Genomic DNA, 19,494 nt, shown 5'->3' on the forward strand with positions numbered 1-19,494 from the left:
TTGATTTGATTTAGGCTCAGCTTCAAAACAGTGGTAAGGCATTAATCAGAAAAGTATATTTAACATTTATTCCCTTTATCCTCTATCTCTTACCTGATCAAGAACTAAGTGGGCTAACCAGTGTGGATAAATGAAAGGCAACTAACTTTGGAAATATTCTGTATACTATTAGCCCAAACCCCTGATGCCTTTCAGTTAACTTAAAAAACTGTAAGCCAAGGCAGAGAAACACAGGGTTCCAGGTGAAGAGGGTGCTTTGTGGGCTGAGCTCTAGAACAGGGCAGTAATGTTACAGAGAATCACTTGTGGGGTGGGGGGCTGGGAGGCTCTGAGACTCATAGAGGGGCTGGTCACCAGCTCTGCACCCCCAAAAGGCTGTGCCAGGGACCCCAAGTAGCTTGAGTTCCAGTACGTCCCTGGAGATGCCGTCACAAGCCTCAGCATCAAAAACACCACTGCTAGTGTTGGCAAGCCCATTTTTCTTGGGGTTGAATCAGGGCATGAAGAGTTAAGGGGCTTTCAAAGCCACAGAAAAGGCTTGACCCACTCAGGTCTCCTAATATAGGGGTTTACTAGAACCTGGCTCCTAATATGGGGTTTGTTTCTCGTTTTGAACCCCAGTCAGCATCCTAAACACAGTAGGGGAAGATCAGAGTGCACTTGGCGGAGCTGGGAAGAGCTCCGAGAACATCCTTTCTTGGTGCTACTCCGGACCAGAACAGGTATTTGGCATTTTTGCTGGCTCAGGGTGAGACTGTGCCATCCTTGTCACAGGCTGAAATGATTAAACCTGAAAGCTAGAATGAGCATTTTTGAGTGAGCACAGCACAAACGCTGAGCTGACTCTCCCCAGGCACAGTGACAGGTCACCATGCCCTTTCAGTTGCAGGCTATTAGCTGCTCTGGTATTCCATACCACAGCCTTCCTGGGAACCAGGGCGTTCAGGCTAAATCTAGCCTTCACATGCCTGAGAAGCCTGAAGCACCCGAGCCCTCCTGGAAGGATGGAAGCAGATGAATTTTTAAACAACAAAATGAGTGTGTACGTGAGTGTGTTTGAGAATGGTCCAAGCTTTAATAGCATGGTAAAATATTTATCCTATATTTTATAGCTAGTGTGCAATCAATCCATAACCCACTGACAGAATGTAGAAAGATCAAGGTCTATTCAGCAACTAGATGGAACTACTCAATATTAAATAGATTTATATGCAATCAGGTGATGGGAAATGCAGACCCATCACTGGGGAAATCAGTCTGCTAAAGATCAACCCTCCACCCACTAGGAAGAAGGCAGCTCCTGGGAGCGCAGTTGTTCAACCTGCAGACACTCCATTCTTTTTCAAGCCACAGAGTGAAGGACTACGGGTGTCCCTCTGGTTTGGGGGTTTTAAGAGGTTAATTGTCTTAGCAAATCGGCCCATTCAAGTTCATCTTCCTCCTCGCCCCTGAAGATCCTAGATGGGTGTCACCAATACCTCCAATCCCCTCTTTGATAAGCGATATCAGTGTGTACAGGGGATGGGCTTGAAGGTGGGATTGACACTAAATATTAAGCAAACATGCCTTATGTAGAGAAAAGTGAGTAAGGATCCTTGCTCCGTGGACTTCTTCCCAGTGACGCGGGAAGAGGACTGGTCATGGGAAATTGCGATCATTGAATCACAGGATGTTAGAGATGGAGAGGCCATTGTCTTTTCCTCCAGGTGAAGAAGCCGGGAATGGACTTGTCCACACAGGAAGCAGTGAGAACTGAGCTACCTTTCTCTTATCACCAGGTCCAACTCTCTCCTGGGTCTCTGGTGAGCAGACGGAAGGAGGCAAAGAACAGAGAGAATTTGGGAAGTCAAGGAAGACACATTGACGGGCAGTCACTTCTTGCTCACAAGCAGCGTCTGCAAGGAGAATTTCGTGTGTGTTGATGACAGTGGGTGTGTGTGGCTGTGTAAGGTAGGACTCTGTCCCTGTGAGCATAAATTCCAAGTGGGTACAAGTTGTGAAGAGGCCCAGAAAATAAAAAATGGCCGCACATAATTTACCTTTCCCACTTTCTATTCATGTACGGAGTATGAAACATAAGAATGGTTCAAAGATTCGCTGCAGAAAATTACTGCTTCATTCAGGCTCATGTATCATCTAGAAGGGAACTCACTGGCTGCAGCTATTTTCAGCATAGATTATTTTTTTTACCTATGAACAAATGACCTTATTCCAAAGAAGACTTGAAATTGTGCTTCTCTATTTCTTTCCTCTTTCCCGTTTTTCTTCTATAAAAGGGCAACTCTTTCTCAGGAGAAACAGCCCTTTTCCATCAATGCAAATCATCCAGGGCTTCTGGTATCACTGATCAGTGCATCCTGCTTTCATATGGCTGTGAGGAGCAAGAACACGACTTTGAACTCGAGTAGGTTTGCTTGTTGGGTTTATCATCTGGAAAGGACAGAAAGGGGTTTAGTCCCTGCAAGGTGGCTTCCCTCCTAAATGCAGAGCTGGTGCATTCCCTTCTAGATGATACACAAACCTGAATGAAGCAGTAATTTTCTTAATTCCATTCTGATTAGTGTCTGAATAAGAATGACAGTCGACATGATCCCCGCCTAAAATAAGCCAGTTTCTCCTCTCTGTTGACAGCTTTACCAGAATCTCAAGTTACCCTGAACTCTGGCAACACTCAAACATAGCCCAGGGCAGAGCAGACGCCCCCAGCCCAGCTTCTCTCTGGGCCCTCTCCCCATAACTGGCCATAGATCTGCTATCGTGGTCCAATCTGTAAAAGGGGAGCAAATTCCGCTACTCAGTCACTCAGTCGTGTCCAACTCTTTGTGACCCCAAGGACTGTAGCCCGCCAGGCTCCTCTGTCCATGGAATTCTCCAGGCAAGAATACTGGAGTGGGTTGCCATTTCCTCCTCCAGGGGATCTTCTCAACCCAGGGATCAAACCCGGGTCTCCCGCATTGCAGGCAGATTCTTCACCATCTGAGCCACCAGGGAAGCCCCATCATCCCATGAATCCCCCACAATTCAAAGAGCTGGGTTTTTGACTGGGGACCATTCCTCACTAGAACTGCTTCAGTAAAACCGCACTCTCTGCAGGCCATCTGGGTGGTGGAGGTGTCATGTCAGCTGAGAAGGATAAATGTACACAGATCCAAAATAACAGAGGATGTCATTTTATTGGCTGTCCACAGGAATCTGGTCACACAAGGAGGTGAAGATTGCGGCGGTGGGTGAGTGTGCAACACAACACCTCAGGTTAACTACTAAACAGAAGGTTAACTGATACTGGATAGGATAAAACCCGCCCCTCCGCAGCCCAGGCGCCACCTACTCATGTAGAATTAAGCTGAAGAAGCTGGCGAGGATGGCAAGGTCCATTAGCCTTGGTCTGTTGCACCGTCTTCCCATAAAACAGCACTTGAGAATTCATGAAATTAAAAAAAAAAAAGAAGAAGAAAGAAAAGCAGCAGCAGTTCCTTTCCGATACCATCACCACCGAGCACAGACTGGAGCGTGGCATGCAGTCCACATCTGGTCGTTTTTTTTCCCTTTTTTAAATTAACAAATGGAATGGCATGTCTATTTCAGATATTAGTAGCATAACACTTAAGTTCAACCTCAGTCCGGCCACAGGGGTCCCAAACCTTCTGTTACCTGGTCCAGAGCAGCAAGAGGAGCCCCCCAGGGGGCCCCCTCTCCTCCCAGACTCTGCTGGGGGTGGAGGTGGGGGGAGCTCCTGAGGCTGTCTCCCTCCCCGACGGCCCACCCTTCATATTCCAAACACCTGAAAATAGTCAGGTCTCTATTTTCATTGCTAGCAAAGCCGGTCAGGGTGGGGAAGAAAATTCAAATGAAACCAAGCTGTCAGCCTTTGAGGTCCTGTCCGCCTGGGCCCCCTGATTTCTCTCCCAAGGAGGGGTCTTCCTACCCCAGGGCTTACAGCTGCGCCGGCCACCCGCGCACTGGGTCACACGGCGGGGGATCGTGGCGAGGGCGCCGGGCCTGCCGCTCCCACGGTGGGCAGCACCCCCTGGGAGGGCCGGGGCCCGGCGATCACACGGAGCTGAGCTTCACCAGGCCGCGCACCGAGTCCTCGTGCAGAGAGTCCTGGCTGGCTAGGCCCAGCACGTGCATGGTGCGGCTGTGAGCCAGCGGGCTGCCCGCCAGCATCGTGGGCGGCGAAGGCGCCTCGTCCGGGGTCAGGAACTGGTGCGCCACGTGCTCGTCTTTCAGGGGCAGGATGTCTGTGAGCGCGGCCTCGGCGGCGAGGTTGGGCATGGAGGAGGGCGGCGTGGGCGGCCCGAGCGTCAGGCTGGCGCAGGGCGTGCCCAGGCCCGGCTTCCCGGGCAGGTGCAGCTCGTCGCTGGTGAGGCTGGGCTCGCTCTGCAGCAGGGGCGTGGCCGCGGCCTGCAAAACGAATTTGGTGCTCTGAATGCACTGGTCTTGGTCGCACTGGAGAGCGGCAGGGAGCCAGCAAAGAGGAGGCGAGAGATGGCAAGGGGGTGGGGGTGGAGGGGGAAGGGGACACAGAGGGCAGGAGGGGGCGGGATGCGAGAGAGAGAGAAACCCGTTAGTGACATCTGGGTCAGACAGGCGGAGAGCGTGCGCAGCAGCCCGGCTCCACGTGGAGACTCCTGGAATCGGAATAGCCGCTCAAACTAACAGTCACCCACGGAGACCTGAGGTGGAGGGTCCCAGCCGCCGCCGGCTGGATGCTCTGGTCCCTGTTTGCAGGCAGGCCCTAACTTAAAAACAACCCCGGGGACAGAAGCACAGGCTTTGGCATCTGCCAGTGGGCTGAGGTCCATGCGGCTCCTATGCTGAAAACCACGGTTTACCCACATTGTTTTACAAATACAGGCCCCTGGGACTTCCCTCCTGGTCCAGTGGTTAAGACTCTGTGCTTGCTCACAATGCAGGGGGACCTAGGTTCTATCCCTCGTCAGGGAACTAGATATGACATGCTGCAACTAAACCCCAGCACAGCAAAACAAAACAAAACAAAAAAAAACCCCACCAAAACACAACAGCAAAAAACAAAAAACACAACAGTAAAAAAAAAAAAAAAAAACCAAACAACAACCCCCCCTGTCCCCGGGGCCTGTACACCCATGATCCCAGCAGCATTATTCACAATAGCCAAAAGGTAGAAGTTAAGTGTCCATCAACAGGAGAAAGGATAAACAAGATGTGGTCTATGCAGACATGATGAAAGTGAAAGGGGAGAATGAAAAAGTTGGCTTAAAGCTCAACATTCAGAAAACTAAGATCATGGCTTCTGGTCCCATCACTTCATGGCAAATAGATAGGGAAACAGTGGAAACAGTGAAACTTTATTTTGGGGGGGGCTCCGAAATCACTGCAGATAGTGACTGCAGCCATGAAAAGAAAAGATGCTTGCTCCTTGGAAGAAAAGCTATCACCAACCTACACAGCGTATTAAAAAGAAGAGACATTACTTTGCCAACAAAGGTCCGTCTAGTCAAAGTTATGGTTTTTCCAATAGTCATGTATGAGTTGGACTATAAAGCTGAGTGCTGAAGAACTGATGCTTTTGAACTGTGGTGTTGGAGAATACTCTTGAGAGTCCCTTAGACTGCAAGGAGATCCAACCAGTCAATCCTAAAGGAAATCAGTCCTGAATGTTCACAGGAAGGACTGATGCTGAAATTCCAATACTTTGGCTACCTGATGTGAAGAACTGACTCATTGGAAAAGACCCTAATGCTGGGAAAGATGGAGGGCAGGAGGAGAAGGGGACGACAGAGGATGAGATGGTTGGATGGCATCACCGACTCGATGGATATGAGTTTGAGTAAGCTCCGGGAGTTGGCGATGGACAGGGAAGCCTGGAGTGCTTCAGTCCATGGGGTCACAGAGTTGGACACGACTGAGTGACTGATCTGACTGACTGACTGACTGATGCAGACATGGAATATTCTTCAGCTGTAAAAAGGAAGGACATTCCAACACATAGCGTGACGTGGATGAACCTTGAAGACATCACCCTCGGTGACATAAGCCAGACACAAAGGAAAACTACTGTATGAATCCACTTATAGGCGGCACCTTGAGGAGTCTAGTAGGATGGGGGCTTCTGGGGTTTGAAGGGGAAGGGTCGGGGAGTTTCCCTTTGATGTACTGAGTGTTGCTTTGCAAGAAGAAAAGCGTTCCGGAGATGAATGGTAGTGAGGGTTGGATAACAATGTGAATGTGCTTAATGCCATTGAACACACACCTAAGCATGGTTAAAATGGCACATTTTATGTATGTGTATTGTGCCACACACAGAAAAAGAAAAATACAGGGACAACAGAAGCCCCTGAGGGCCTGATCACACTATTTGTAAAAGCCTGAAAATTCCTTACTGCTAAGTTTTCATCAGCTTCAGGAACCATTAACTGAGCTGTGGTTTTTGTTTTTGTTTTTTATACTCCCCCAGTTCCCTTGTGGCCAGCTTCTATCAGTAAGCACACACACTCTCATTGCTGGGACCTGCTTGAACCTTAGTGTCTAAATCCTGCTGTAACCCCTGACTTTGAAAACCGTTTGCCACATTCAAACTGACTTCTGTTTAGAAGACCAATTCCCATTTGGGGGTGCCCAGGGACCAAGCTTTCTTCCATAGGATACTGTCCATATAAATTTCCTATCGGCATGTAATAGGGTACTAACGTGGGTTCCAACCAAGGAGAGCGTAATGCCTCTCCCCAGTGGAATTCATAATTCTCATGATATTAACTTTGCATGTTTTGAGCATCTTCTTAGAAGAAACTCGATGACTAGGGGATACCTGATTTAAGAAAGAAAAAGTCCAGCCTTTTCCTCATGGTACACTGCCAGAATCCCAAGGAGAATGGGCTGATAAACTTTCATGGTTGTAATTCCTGTATGAGAACTTCAAGGGAGAAAATGGCCAATATTTTCAGGGTTACTGTGAAGATGATCCATGAAAAAAGTCCTTACACCTCTGCCTTTTTTACCTTTGTTTCTAATCCTTATTGGCCCATTTCTTATTGATTTTTCTATTTAATTTTCTTTCTCTCTGGTTTCACCAACTCTCTCCTCCTCTTTCCTTCTCCATCATTTCCTCTGTTGACTTCCCGCCCACTTCATTGCCCCTCTTCTCTGTCTGTTTTTCTTCCCCTCCCTCTGGCACCACCGACTCAATGGACATGAGTTTGAGTAAACTCCGGGAGTTGGCGATGGACAGGGAGGCCTGGGGTGCTGCAGTCCATGGGGTCGCAAAGAGTCGGACACGACTGAGCGACTGAAGTCAACAACTCTTTTCTCTGACCTTTTTACAGCCCGCCTTGCTGGCTGTTTATCTGAGGACTCTTATCTTCAACCAGTAGAGGGAGCCATCCCTGCTCACTTTTCTGTCTCTCCTTGGAGTAGGGCTGATAGTCCAGCATTAACAGCAAGAAGCCATGAGGTATATTTCAATGTATCTAACCAGTTATATAATCTTAAGGAAAAACAACCAAGCAGCCAGAGATTGGACAGTGACAATCCATCATCAAGAAGAGGAAATTGAGAAACTCCTGCTTTCATTCCAAAAAAACACTTTAAAGGTTAACATTTATGAAATACTAGGTTGAACCCTATGAAATTGCCTTTTTTTTTTAGGCCAAAAATCATCCAAACGCTGACTACTAATAGAATAGAAACCTGACTGCTTGTGAGAATGTCTATGGGCAGACCCTTCTGTCGGCAGCATAAAACTAATCCTGTCCTGAGTGCTGGAACATTTGCTGCGGTTGCAGGAAGTCCCTGACAGCTGGCTGATTTACTGTCTAAACGAAGCGCTGGCATTTAACTTGCAAAGAACTGTATCGTTTCAGATGTTCGGATGTCACACACATTATCACTTAATGTTACAGTTTAAAATACCATAGAGATAAGTTATTTTTGTTTCTGCAGATTTTCAAATAAAATTGCTCTTGCTGGCATACATGTTATTTTACTCTGGCTGACTTCTTGTCTGAAATAAACCTAGCAAACAGATTAAATGCCGCCAAACCCAAAGCTAGGAGTTTTCTAGATGGTCTCCACTAAGAATTAAGAATAAAGGAAATTATTTACTTCTTTTGCTCCAATTCTGTCAAAAGTATCAGCATCAGGCACTGGTTATTTCTGCTTGGCTCTGAAGCTGTGTTCTGGGGTCTTATGAATGCTCATTTACTTTAATAAAAACACTATCAGTTTCTAAAATTCACCTAAAATGTAGGTTGGGAGGAGTTCTTCATTTTTATTCTCTTTTAAAACATTATCATTTATGTTTGCTCAAGTTATTTTTCTCTATCATATTTGAACTTTCAGACTATACACAGAGAGGTCTCCTGTGAGACCAGTTTAATAAATCTTGCAATTGCCAGCTTTAATTTGTTTTGATATTGGATGAAGGGGATTTAACAATGAGGTTAATTATGGCTGATTCATGTTGAGGTTTGACAGAAAAACAACAAAATTCTGTAAAGCGATTATCCTTCAATTAAAAAATAAATAAATTTATAAAAAAATAAAAATGAGTTTAAGTAAATATAGCAAATGATTTTTTAAAAGAATAGTCCAACAGTTATTATGTACTATTGTACTATCTTTGTGTTTAGCATATGATCTGAAAGGATCTTTGTAGCTACAATTGCCAGCTTTAAACAAGCTATGACCCTGATGTAATATAGAACTTAAATTAGTTGACAATCAAATGAGACATGCATGCTAAAATAAGGTAATAATAAATGCCAATAATAAGGAAAGTAGGAATAATGAAAACATGATCTTCAGTTGGCCCTGGGGTTATGTGCATGAAATTCATTGGTATTCATATGACAAGGCCTACACTTGGGTCATATGCATCATTTTAATAATTTAGATGTCACTACATTACTTCTTTTATGTTGTCCTTCTTGGGAATATGTAGTAGAGGGAAGATCACTTAGGTACTAGCTAACCATCTCCATTCCCCAATTATGTGAGATGGTAAGTTAACAGTGAATTGTCCCATTTTTGAGATGCTAAGTTAGACCTCAGTGGGTACTCTGATGACAGGTATCTGTCAAAATTTACCTGATTCTCCAGCCCTGCAACATCAGTATGTTTTTCTAAGACTTGAAGCCTTTACCTTCACCTTCTGAAATAGTGCAATTTCCCTAGGAGCACTTTTCCTATCATTTGAGAAATGCCTTTCTGATCTAGACTTTAATAATAAAATAGCTGGCAAAAATTTGGCCTGAGACACCTAGAATCTCTCTGCAAAGGAACATGCCAAGTCTGGTGCTAAATATAAAGTCTCCAAATGTTCCTCCTTTCTAGGTGAACACTAGAAATACTTCTAGGTCAGAGCAATCATGTTCCACAGCTAAATCAGTATTTACTGTTGATGGAATGGGGAACAAAATTGTGTGTCTGGGGAATATGGCAGTGTTGGCTGCAAAGTGTCCTCTGATCACAGAGATAAGGCTTCTATTCCCAGGGATAGTGGATAACCTCTACTGGGCTAGTAATCCCTCTGTGTACAGGATGTATACAAAACTGGCCAAAATGTGGGAGGCAAACATTTTTCAACAGGGCACAACAGACAATGCAAGGCCGTGATACCTGAAAGGGAAGAAACTCACAGGCGAGCTCCACAGTCAAGCAGCCCTTTCCTTGGGGAGAATTTACCCACCATGGTATAGGCTGAACAGAATACAGAAGTTATTCTGAGTAGAGAAAGCAGAGATCAGATTCTCAGAAGCTTAAGCAGCTGGATCTATAGGGCAGGGCATCGCAGAAGAGGATGCTGTGCAGAGAAGGGGGCCAGAGATGCCAGTGAGGGTCACCCCCGCAAGTCTGTAGCCAACAGCCGTGCTGCCCATGTGCAAGATGAGTCCTCTCTCCTGTCCCCCTTCCCCTAAAGCCAATGAGACGGCAGCTGCAATGAGGCTGAGAGGCACATAGGTAGTGGAAGTTGAGAAAAAGAGTTCCTGGGACCACTGATCACGTTAACATCCCCCAAACCTTGTTAACATGCCTGGCATCCAGCTAGGGTATTCAGAAGGCTGCACCTTAGGAGTAAGACTCATACCCTAAACGGAGACCCAGGACCACCCCTAATGATGGAGAAGTCAAACCCTGACCAGGTCTTTGGAAGAGACAGAATTTGGAGGCTGAGCTCCCTCAAATTAAAGGGCCTGAGAAACATCTTGGACTGCCCATTAATCTGCATTAACAAAATATAAATCACACCTGTACAAGTTCAAGATAATTAGCCATTAACTGAACTGCTTGCTAAAACAAGAATCAACACTCTTCAGAAGACAACAAAATCTAGTCTCTACAGATATACTATCCAAAATGTATTCAATAAAATATCAATACACATATAAATAAATAGAAAAATGTAATCTAGAGTTAAGGAAAAGAGTGGACACCAAACCCAAGGTAGCCCAGATATGTTTAGCAGATACAGACTTTAAGCAGTATAATAATGTTCAAATATTATACAAAAATATGGCTTCAATGAATAAACAGATAAGAAATCTCAGTACCGAAATAAAATTCAGCAGAGAAATTAAAAGAACCAAAAGAAAACTCTAGAACTAAAAAGTATAATAACCAAAGTGAAAAATTCTCTGCATTCACTTAACAGTATTTGGAGGGAGCAGGAGAAAGAATCACTGAACATGAAGATAGATCAAAAGAAATTATCTAATTTGAAGAACTGAGATAGAAAGTTTGAAGAAAAATGCACAGAGCCTCAGGGGCTTATCCTTTGGGGCAATGTCATCAAATGGTTTAACATAGGAGTAACTGGAGTCCCAGGAGAGAAAATGAGATAAGGCAAAATAAATAAATTAATAAATTGAAAACATAATAGGCAAAATGTCCCAGTTTGATGAAAAATGGTAGCTTTCAGATCCAAGAAAATGAATGAACTCTGAGCAGTTTAACAGTGGAGATCACCCTTGGATTAGGTCAATAACTCATTTGGTATTGATGTTTCTACCTGGACAAACTGTCAAAACTTAAGACTAAGTACTGTAAAATGGTCCATGCTTGGGGGAGCAAGGAAAAAAAGAGCTAATGTGTCATTGGTTAAGACTGCCATTTGTAACAGAGGAGAGGCTGAAGCTTCATAGATTTTTGCTTAGTCAAGTTTCAGGTCTGATTATGGAGAAGTTGCCTTCAGTCCCCCGCTGGTTTTGTGACCGACCACAGCAGATTTATCATCCTTCTGCATGGAAGGCCTGGGCGGAGTGGTTTCCCTGCCCTGGGAGGAGCCTTCATGCCACTCTGTCCCGTAAGAAGACCACGCACCTGGGATACTTTGGAACATAGTTAAGAAGAGTACTTTAAGGAGTTGGACTTCTAAGGACGAAATATCAACTTACCCACTGGTTAGCTATTTCACAAACTAGGCATCCCTGAATCTCAGTCTCTTCAAAGGGGTGATTAGAATACTCACATTAGGTGGTTCTGTGAGGATTCAACGAGATGATAATGCATGCAAAGCGCTTAACCCAGTGCCTGGCACATAGCAATCCATCTCTCTCTCTCTTTCCTTCTCTCATTTAACCAACACTTACTGACTCCAACTACCAGAGGAACTAGTCTAGACAATGGGGATATAGTGCTGAACAAACAGTATTAAATATTCAGTTATTATTATTATTGCTTGAAATGCTTTTAGTAAGGAAGTAACTGTTAGTCGCTCAGTCGTGTCCAGCTCTTTTTGATCCCATGGACTGTAGTCTGCCAGGCTCCTCTGTCCGTGGAGTTCTCCAGGCAAGAATACTGGAGTGGGTTGCTTTTCCCTTTTCCAGGGGATCTTCCTGAACCAGGGATCAAACCTGGGTCTCCTGCACTGCAGGCAGGTTCTTTACAGTCTGAGCCACCAGGGGAGCCTATTAAAAAGCTTTTAATAGAGGACACGAGGATTTCCCACCCGAGAAACCTGTATGCAGGTCAGGAAGCAACAGTTAGAACTGGACATGGAACAACAGACTGGCTCCAAATCGGGAAAGGAGTACGTCAAGGCTGTATATTGTCACCCTGCTTATTTAACTTATGTGCAGAGTACATCATGAGAAACTCTGGGCTGGATGAAGCACAAGCTGGAATCATGATTGCTGGGAGAAATATCAATAACCTCAGATACACAGATGACGCCACCCTTATGGCAGAAAGTGAAGAAGAACTAAAGAGCCTCTTGATGAAAGTGAAAGAGGAGAGTGAAAAAGTTGGCTTAAAGCGCAACTCAGAAAACTAAGATCATGGAATCTGGTCTTATCACTTCATGGCAAATAGATGGGGAAACAGTGGAAACACTGACAGACTATTTTCTTGGGCTCCAAAATCACTGCAGATGGTGACTGCAGCCATGAAATTAAAAGACGCTTGCTACTTGGAAGAAAAGTTATGACCAACCTAGACAGCATATTAAAAAGCAGAGACATTACTTTTCTAACAAAGGTCTGTCTAGTCAAAGCTATGGTTTTTCCAGTAGTCATGTATGGATGTGAGAGTTGGACTATAAAGAAAGCTGAGCACTGAAGAACTGATGCTTTTGAACTGTGGTGCTGGAGAAGACTCTTGAGAGTCCCTTGACCTACAAGCTGATCCAACCAATCCATCCTAAAGAAAATCAGTCCTGAATATTCATTGGAAGGACTGATGCTGAAGCTGAAACTCCAATCCTTTGGCCACCTGATGCGAAGAACTTACTCATTTGAAAAGACCCTGATGCTGGGAAAGATTGAAAGTGGGAGGAGAAGGGGATGACAGAGGATGAGATGGTTGATGGCATCATCAATGTGATGGACATGAGTTTGAGCAAGCTCCAGGAGTTGGTGATGGACAGGGAAGCCTGGCGTGCTGCAGTCCATGGGGTTGCAAAGAGTTGGATACGACTGAGCAACTGAACTGAACTGAATAGAGGACAAGATCTTTCATCCACAATTAAAATCCATATATCCCTGAAATTTGACTTAAATTCCCTTCAATGTATAGATGATTGAAAACAGATCTTTTCCTAGGAGTAGTTATTGACAGAGGAGAGAGGCTGAGGGTAATGGGATGTGGAGTCGCTAAGCATATGGGAGAAAGTCACCCTGCACACAGTCAGGATTGATGGCCCCAGCGTAGCAAAGTGTAGGCTTGAGAGCATGAACTGCTGGGGTCAAAGTGTGACGTCTGAATTGGGCAAGTTGACCGAAGTCCTCTCTGCCTCTGCTTATTAGTCTGTAAAATGGGGATAAAATCAGTAGTAGCCTCAGAGGGCCAGTGTGTTATATGAAAGCCTTGGAAGGGCACATGGTAATGCTCTGAGCGGCTGAGGTGTGGGGTTCGGTGAACACTATGCCGTGTGAACATGAAGGAACTGGAGGGAGAAGGGTGGGGCAGAGACACGTCAGCCTTCGTGTTCTGCTTGGGGCCAGCCTTGCCCATTCAGAGCTGTCTCCTCTCCCCTTACTGCCGTTAACACGGCACATACACCACAGGAGCCATAAAGAACAACGGAAATAATAAAAAGACTCATGCTCTAGTGCCCGAATGGCCTATAAATGCACAGAGGAATGGAAGGTTATCTGGCGCAGTGATGGTGCCGCAGCCGGGATGACAGGCTCGGCACCGGAAGGACCCCTGAGCCCTTCTGCCAGCGCTGACTCCTCGGTCTCCCATCGCCGGGGGTGCTAACTCCCCCAGCCTGAGCACCTCTGTGGTGGGCGCTCCCACCCGCCGTGAGCGCTGGGTGTTGGGCATTTCCCTCTTGGGTTGAGCACAGGTTGCCTCCTGGCCCACCTTCCGCCCCGGCTTCTGACCTGTGGGGCCGTGAACAACATGTCTCATCTTAGTCCTCTAAAGCCCTTACAGATCCAGCCTCCGCTGAAGGAGGCTGACATACTGGGGGCATTCCCTGCAGTGGGTGGGAGCCTTAGGGGCCCGAAAGACTTCTCCCAGCCTTAAGCCCGGTGGAAGCCTGGGTTTCTCCCAACACAGGCACCAGGCGAGACAGGAAGTGCAGGGGGCCCCAAGGCAGTTAACATTTAAATTTATCTGTCTACCAGCAACTCGCTTTATAATTTGGTAATGATTTCCCTGTAATTACATGTGTGCTGGGGAATTCTTACAAAGTGAGAAAAACCCAACCTACAAATCATTTCTAAGAGGTAATGAAGTTTTAATGAAAGCTAAATTTAACAATTAATGAAGTTGACATATTCAGACATTAAACAGCAGACATTAAACATTTATTAATTTTGATTTTGCTGTTTTCTTTTTGTGTTTCAGAGCTTATAAGTTCTTTCTTCAGGTCTTAAAACTTTTCATTGTCCTCAGAAAAGTACACAGGTGCTTTGCCTACAGTGTCTAGTGGGCAAAATGCACGTGTCCTGTCTCTCAGCCCTGTGGGTTAATTTGAGCCTACCGAGGCCGTCACTCCATGTCACGGCACCAAAGAGAACTCCTTTCCTCCTAGTTCCTGCTTCCACACTCCGGGTGGAGCCTTTTCTAGATATGATGGAATCAGGGGAAGGAAGGAATGAGGAAAAGAAGACAGGAACAAACTAAATATTTGTTTAGAACTTCCCTTAAGCAAGCCCCTACAGGGGAATGTTTAACCAGCCCAACCTACTGCGTGCCAGGCCCTTTGTTATAAAGTGGTGATAGGAGAGGGGTGAACATCATTACCCGCTTCTTCATTGTATGGTTTACTAACTTAAGGCTCTGGGTAAATCGACTTGCTGACATCATGCAGCCCTGAGTCAGTCACTGTGACCCCAGGCTCTCTGATCTTACATCCCACACTCTCTGCCTTTCCCCACCGTGTCCAGTATTACTTAAATCTGCCTGTTTGCAAAGTTTTTCCTTCCACTATCTTTCAGAATCATCCTATTCTATTATCTTCCCCCTGCCCCAGTCATTATATTTTATTTTTTATAATTAAATTTATTTATTTTTTAATTGAAGGATAACTGTTTTTACAATATTGTGTTGGTTTCTGGGAAACTATTCTCTTATTCTATTAGATCGAGAAACTTGATTTGAGCTGGTGGAGGCAGAATTGGCAGGGGCAGGTAAAGAGAAAGTTAGCAAAGGATAATAAATGTTGATTTTAAAAAATAATCTTCCAGTCTGTGAGATGAAATCAGATTAATAGCCCGATGATAAACATGGACACGTGTTATGTTTTTTTCTTTTAAATGCCAAATGGAGTACTTCTAGGATAAATAAAATAGATTCATATTTCCACTACTTCAAAGTGAATTTCTGCAAACCATGTCATTCCTTCCTAAGTATGGGGGAGCAGACCTCCCCCGAATTTTCTACACAGATGCCTGCAGGACAGCCCCCCTACCCTCAGGCATCCAAGGGGACCCCAAGTTCACATACTGAGATCAGATTTCCCCTAACTGGCACCTCCTTTGATATTTCCCGTTGGTGACTTGTGTGGTCATCTTGTCCCCAAGCTGACAGGCAGGGGACATTCCTGGCTCCCCGCTCCCAGGCCTCTACACGGACTCCATCCCCAGGTCCTGGAGGTCACTGCCTCTTTTCTGAACACACATCTGCCGTCCCAGTCTGTCATGGATTCTGTTGTGGGTGATTCAGATCTATAGACAGCGCTGGGGGCCACACTGGGTCCCTTCCAGAAACACTTCTGTAGAGAGAATTGCTCTGATGGAGAGGCCGTGGCTTCCAGACCACTGAGGAATGTGAAGGCCCTGAGGGTCAAGGCCAGCCAGGCTGTGCATTCAGGTGCCCGTGGGAAGACCTGCCCCGGCCCCACCTCCCAGGTGCAGAGTGAGAACAAAGCATGTGTCTCGCTGTCACAGATGCCCGTCACGGGCACCTCTCCGGAGACCAGCCCAGTCTGTTTCTTGCTCTCAATGCCCGAACAGCGTGTCTGATTCTCTGCACTAAGGCATGCAGGGCTGATTAAGATTTGGGCTGCAAGTGGGGAGAACTGGTGCCCGAGTCCCCCTCTGCACACTTAAAGAGGGGGTGGGGGAGTTGGCATAGACTGTGGCAAGGGGACAGCAGGGCACTCGGGGACTCTCCAGAGGCCCATCCTGCTTGGGCAGCTCTGCCTCGCCCTGGACAGCAGCCGGGCTCCGGGTGAGGGGGCTTTCCAGTCCAAGACGTCTCTGGAGGCGATGTTGTGTGAGTGCTCTCCCACACAGCCCTGAACAAGCCGACCCCCCACCCAGCCCCGTTGCAGGTGGGCTGACCCTTCGGTGGACACTGCCTTCACTTCAAGCTTCCCTTCCCTCCCTGAGCCATGTGCGTCCTAGGAAGCTGTCTAGGCGATTGGCTGTTACCGGTCAGTGAACCCCGATGCAGGAGAGGAGCCCTCGCGGGGCGCCCCGGGTCCTACCATGTCGCTCTGGGACTGTGTGGCCCCATACGCAGCCATCCCGTTGGAGGGCGCGGCTGGCTGCGGGGTGTCGGGCTGAATGTACCCTCTTCGGTCGATGAGGCTACGAGAGAACACAGAACAACGCAGGAGACAGAGAGTGAATCAAAAGCTGAAAATGCCGACAACACTCTTTTAATTTCCATCCATCATTCCATCAGCAGCGTGTCTGAGCACCGGCTGTGCCCACGTGGCACAGACCAGAAACCACACATCCGCTGCGCACTGTCTGCTTCGCCATCTCTGTATTTTTTGGTGCAGCCTCTGGCTTTTAACTGCCCAGACCCTCCACTGTCCTGCCCGTCTGCTGTCGGTCCTGCGAGACCCCCAGCCTCTGCTCCTGACGCTTCATCTGCTTTCTTCCCTCCTCGGCTCCTCTCAGCCCTGCCCGTGACCCTCCTGCTGGCCCACGTCACCGTTGGCTGGGGTCACAGTGATCTCCACCCATGTCTTCTCCAAGCTCCTGGGAGGGGCAGGCTTCATCTCGTCCACGCCGGGGCACCCTGGGCATCGTATCAGCACATGCTGGCCCTGCCTGTGCCCATGTGCGCCTGCCGTGGAGTGTGTGGAGCAGACACTTGCTGATTGAACAAGCAACACCGGGTCCTCGGTCTCCCGCAGATGAGTTTCCCGAGCAATCTCTGTCTTTACTCTATGGCCCGGTTGCCCAGGTGGGAGGTAAGGGTGAAGCTTACTTTGCCATCAAAAGGGTCGCCTGTTTCCCTCCCCGACTGAAGGCTCCAAGATGACCTTGGGTCTCAGGGCAGAACTGCCAAGGGCGACAGGCAGTTCGGCTAGTAAGTGGGGCTCCCGCCAAGGCCTCCCGTGGTGTGGGGGGCACACTCCCGGCAGCCTCTGGGAGACGTCCCGAGCACACCCAGGTGCCCGCCTACTCCCCTTCGCGGGGCAGGGGCTGGGCGGCTGAAGGCTGCTGCAGGCGTCAGGTCTGCCCTCGGAAGACAGGGGTCATCATCACAGCTGCCACCTCAGATCTTCAAGAGGCAGACTGATGAGCCCTTAAAAAACACTTGTGGCAGGATCTCAAGTGGGACTCTGATTCAGTTTCAGTCAAATCCCCCAAAGGTTTAGGAAAAAAAACAAGAAAGACAAGAACCTCCATCTGCCAAAAGAGAGGTGCTGGACCCCACGCAGGACCGTCAGAGGGGTCCTCTTAGCAAGTGTGCAGCCGCCTTCAAGGGTATCAGAGATCAAAGGTGAAAGGGTATAGAAGGACGTCTAGGGGAGAGGGGTCCCCAGCTCCCCCCAGCGATGAGATCCAGGGCAGAGGCTGGCGAGGTGCAGGCGGGGGCTGGGCACGACCCCTGGGGGAGAGCTGCTGGAAGGTGGCTGGAAGGGGCGTGTTGGGGGTCAAATTGTCTGCCCCCCAAAAGGTATGTTGGAATCTAGCTAGCTCTGGTAGGGAGGAAGGGGTGGAAAGTGTTAACTCTCAGGGAACTTTGAAGTTCTGATTCACTGAAATGACACTATTTTGGAGGAAATGAAAGTGCCCTGAGTTCTTTTTTTTTTTTTCCCTCCAACTGACAGGAGAAATTAAAGGACACGTAGAGGATTTCATCCAGGAGAAGAAAAAGAACTAGGTCATCAAGAGAGTTGGAAGGGATGAGAGAGATTATAGAAAAAGTGGTTCTGGGCCTGCCTCCTGCGTGTTCAGCCTGTTTCAAGGGCCAGCCATGCCCCCAGGACTGTGACACTGCCCCCCGGCCCAGGTCTCCTTCTGAGCCTCAGAAAGCCCTGAGAGCTTCCGTAAGCCCATCTCATCTCTCTCTTCTCTAAAAATTTATTTTATTTATTTATTTTTGGCTGTGCTGGGTTTTCGTTGCCACAGGGGCATTCTCTAGTTGCGGCAAGTGGGGGCTACTCTTCCTGGAGGTGCGTGGACTTCTCAGGGTGCAGCACCAGCTCTAGGGTGCGCAGGGGCTTCAGTAGCAGGTGCGGTGCACGGGCTTTGTTGCTCCTTGGGATATGGGAATCTTCCCAGACCAGGACCAGGGATCAAACTTGTGCCCCCTTTGGCAGGTGGATTCTAACCACTGGACACCAGGGAGGTCCTTCGTCTCATCTCCTGCCTTGCTTGCCCCCTGGGACTGCCCCCTCCCCCCGCATCACTCCCCCAGCTCCTCCTCTGACAAGCCGGGCTCTCCCCTCACCTCTGGGCCTTTGCACATTCTGCCCCTGCTCTCCTCCTGTGACTCCTTTCCCCCAGCTCCTCCTGCTCCTATGGTTCGCACCTTACACCCGCTTCTCTGGGAAGCCCTCCCAGATGTCCCATGGGGCCTGCACCCCGACCCCATCACAGCCCCTCCCACTGCTCAGACTTGTCCTTGATGGACCTTTTTGTTGACATTCTCTAGGGGGCATCCCCAGCCCCCAGCCAAGTAACAGTGGCCAAGAGAATTCTTACGACCAGCTGACCCACAGCACCAGCCCGTAGGGCCTGACCCTGACCACATCTTGGGACTTTCTGCTTTTCCAATCTTCCATTCTTTCTGCTATTATGAGAATCCCTTCCCCCAAACCTGGCTGTCTCCACCCTGCTGCCCCCACCCCCCTGGAGGCTCTGTAAGTAACAGATTGTGGGTCTTTGTCCTCGTAGTCTCTGACTCTTGTGGGGAAACCTGAAGACACACGCTTCCTCCCTCGTGAGCACATTGTTGCACTGAGAACGCTTTAGACGCATCTGTCTGGGGCACACCCTGGGGCACTCGGAGGGTCCTTGGCCCCTGTCTGAGGCAAGGATACTGGGCACATGCGGGGTCCTTGGCACCTGTCTGAGGCGAGGGACACTGCTCATTCTATAGGCTTCTCTGGGATGCCGGTGAGACGCCCTGGCGCTCTTCAGGGCCCAGGGTTGGGTGAGGCAGGGCAGAGAGAAGCAAGGACCACAGAAGGGAGCAGTGAAGACAAGCAGCACCCTCCCCCCCCTTTCATCAGTTCCAGCTCTGGGAGCCCAGGGACCTATGACAGAGGGCAGCACCCAGCTTTCTGCACAGACCCTGGAGCAGCCAAGCTCTTCCGAGTGGAGGGCCAGTCCTGAGAAATGCCCCTCTCCAGAGGGACTTGGATTGTGGAAAGAGTAT

General features: G+C 48.0%; 1 protein-coding gene across 5 annotated transcripts in view; it reads right to left on the reverse strand.

Annotated features, from left to right (window-relative positions):
* Positions 1 to 3,154: 3,154 nt before the first annotated feature.
* ZDHHC14 (zinc finger DHHC-type palmitoyltransferase 14) overlaps positions 3,155 to 19,494 on the reverse strand; it is a 274,893-nt gene continuing 258,553 nt past the window's right edge. For 3 of the 5 annotated variants that reach the window (XM_070461348.1, XM_020896306.2, XM_020896307.2), the window contains 2 exons: positions 16,358 to 16,460; positions 3,155 to 4,449 (listed from right to left, as the gene is read on the reverse strand). In XM_070461348.1, the coding sequence (XP_070317449.1) occupies positions 4,051 to 4,449; positions 16,358 to 16,460 (502 nt within the window). In that variant the 3' untranslated portion in view covers positions 3,155 to 4,050. The remainder of the gene's footprint in view (positions 4,450 to 16,357; positions 16,461 to 19,494) is intronic. The other 2 variants (XM_070461346.1, XM_070461347.1) reach the window with 1 other exon arrangement.

The sequence above is a fragment of the Odocoileus virginianus genome, chromosome 34 (assembly GCF_023699985.2).
Source record: "Odocoileus virginianus isolate 20LAN1187 ecotype Illinois chromosome 34, Ovbor_1.2, whole genome shotgun sequence".
Taxonomy (NCBI): Eukaryota; Metazoa; Chordata; class Mammalia; order Artiodactyla; family Cervidae; genus Odocoileus; species Odocoileus virginianus.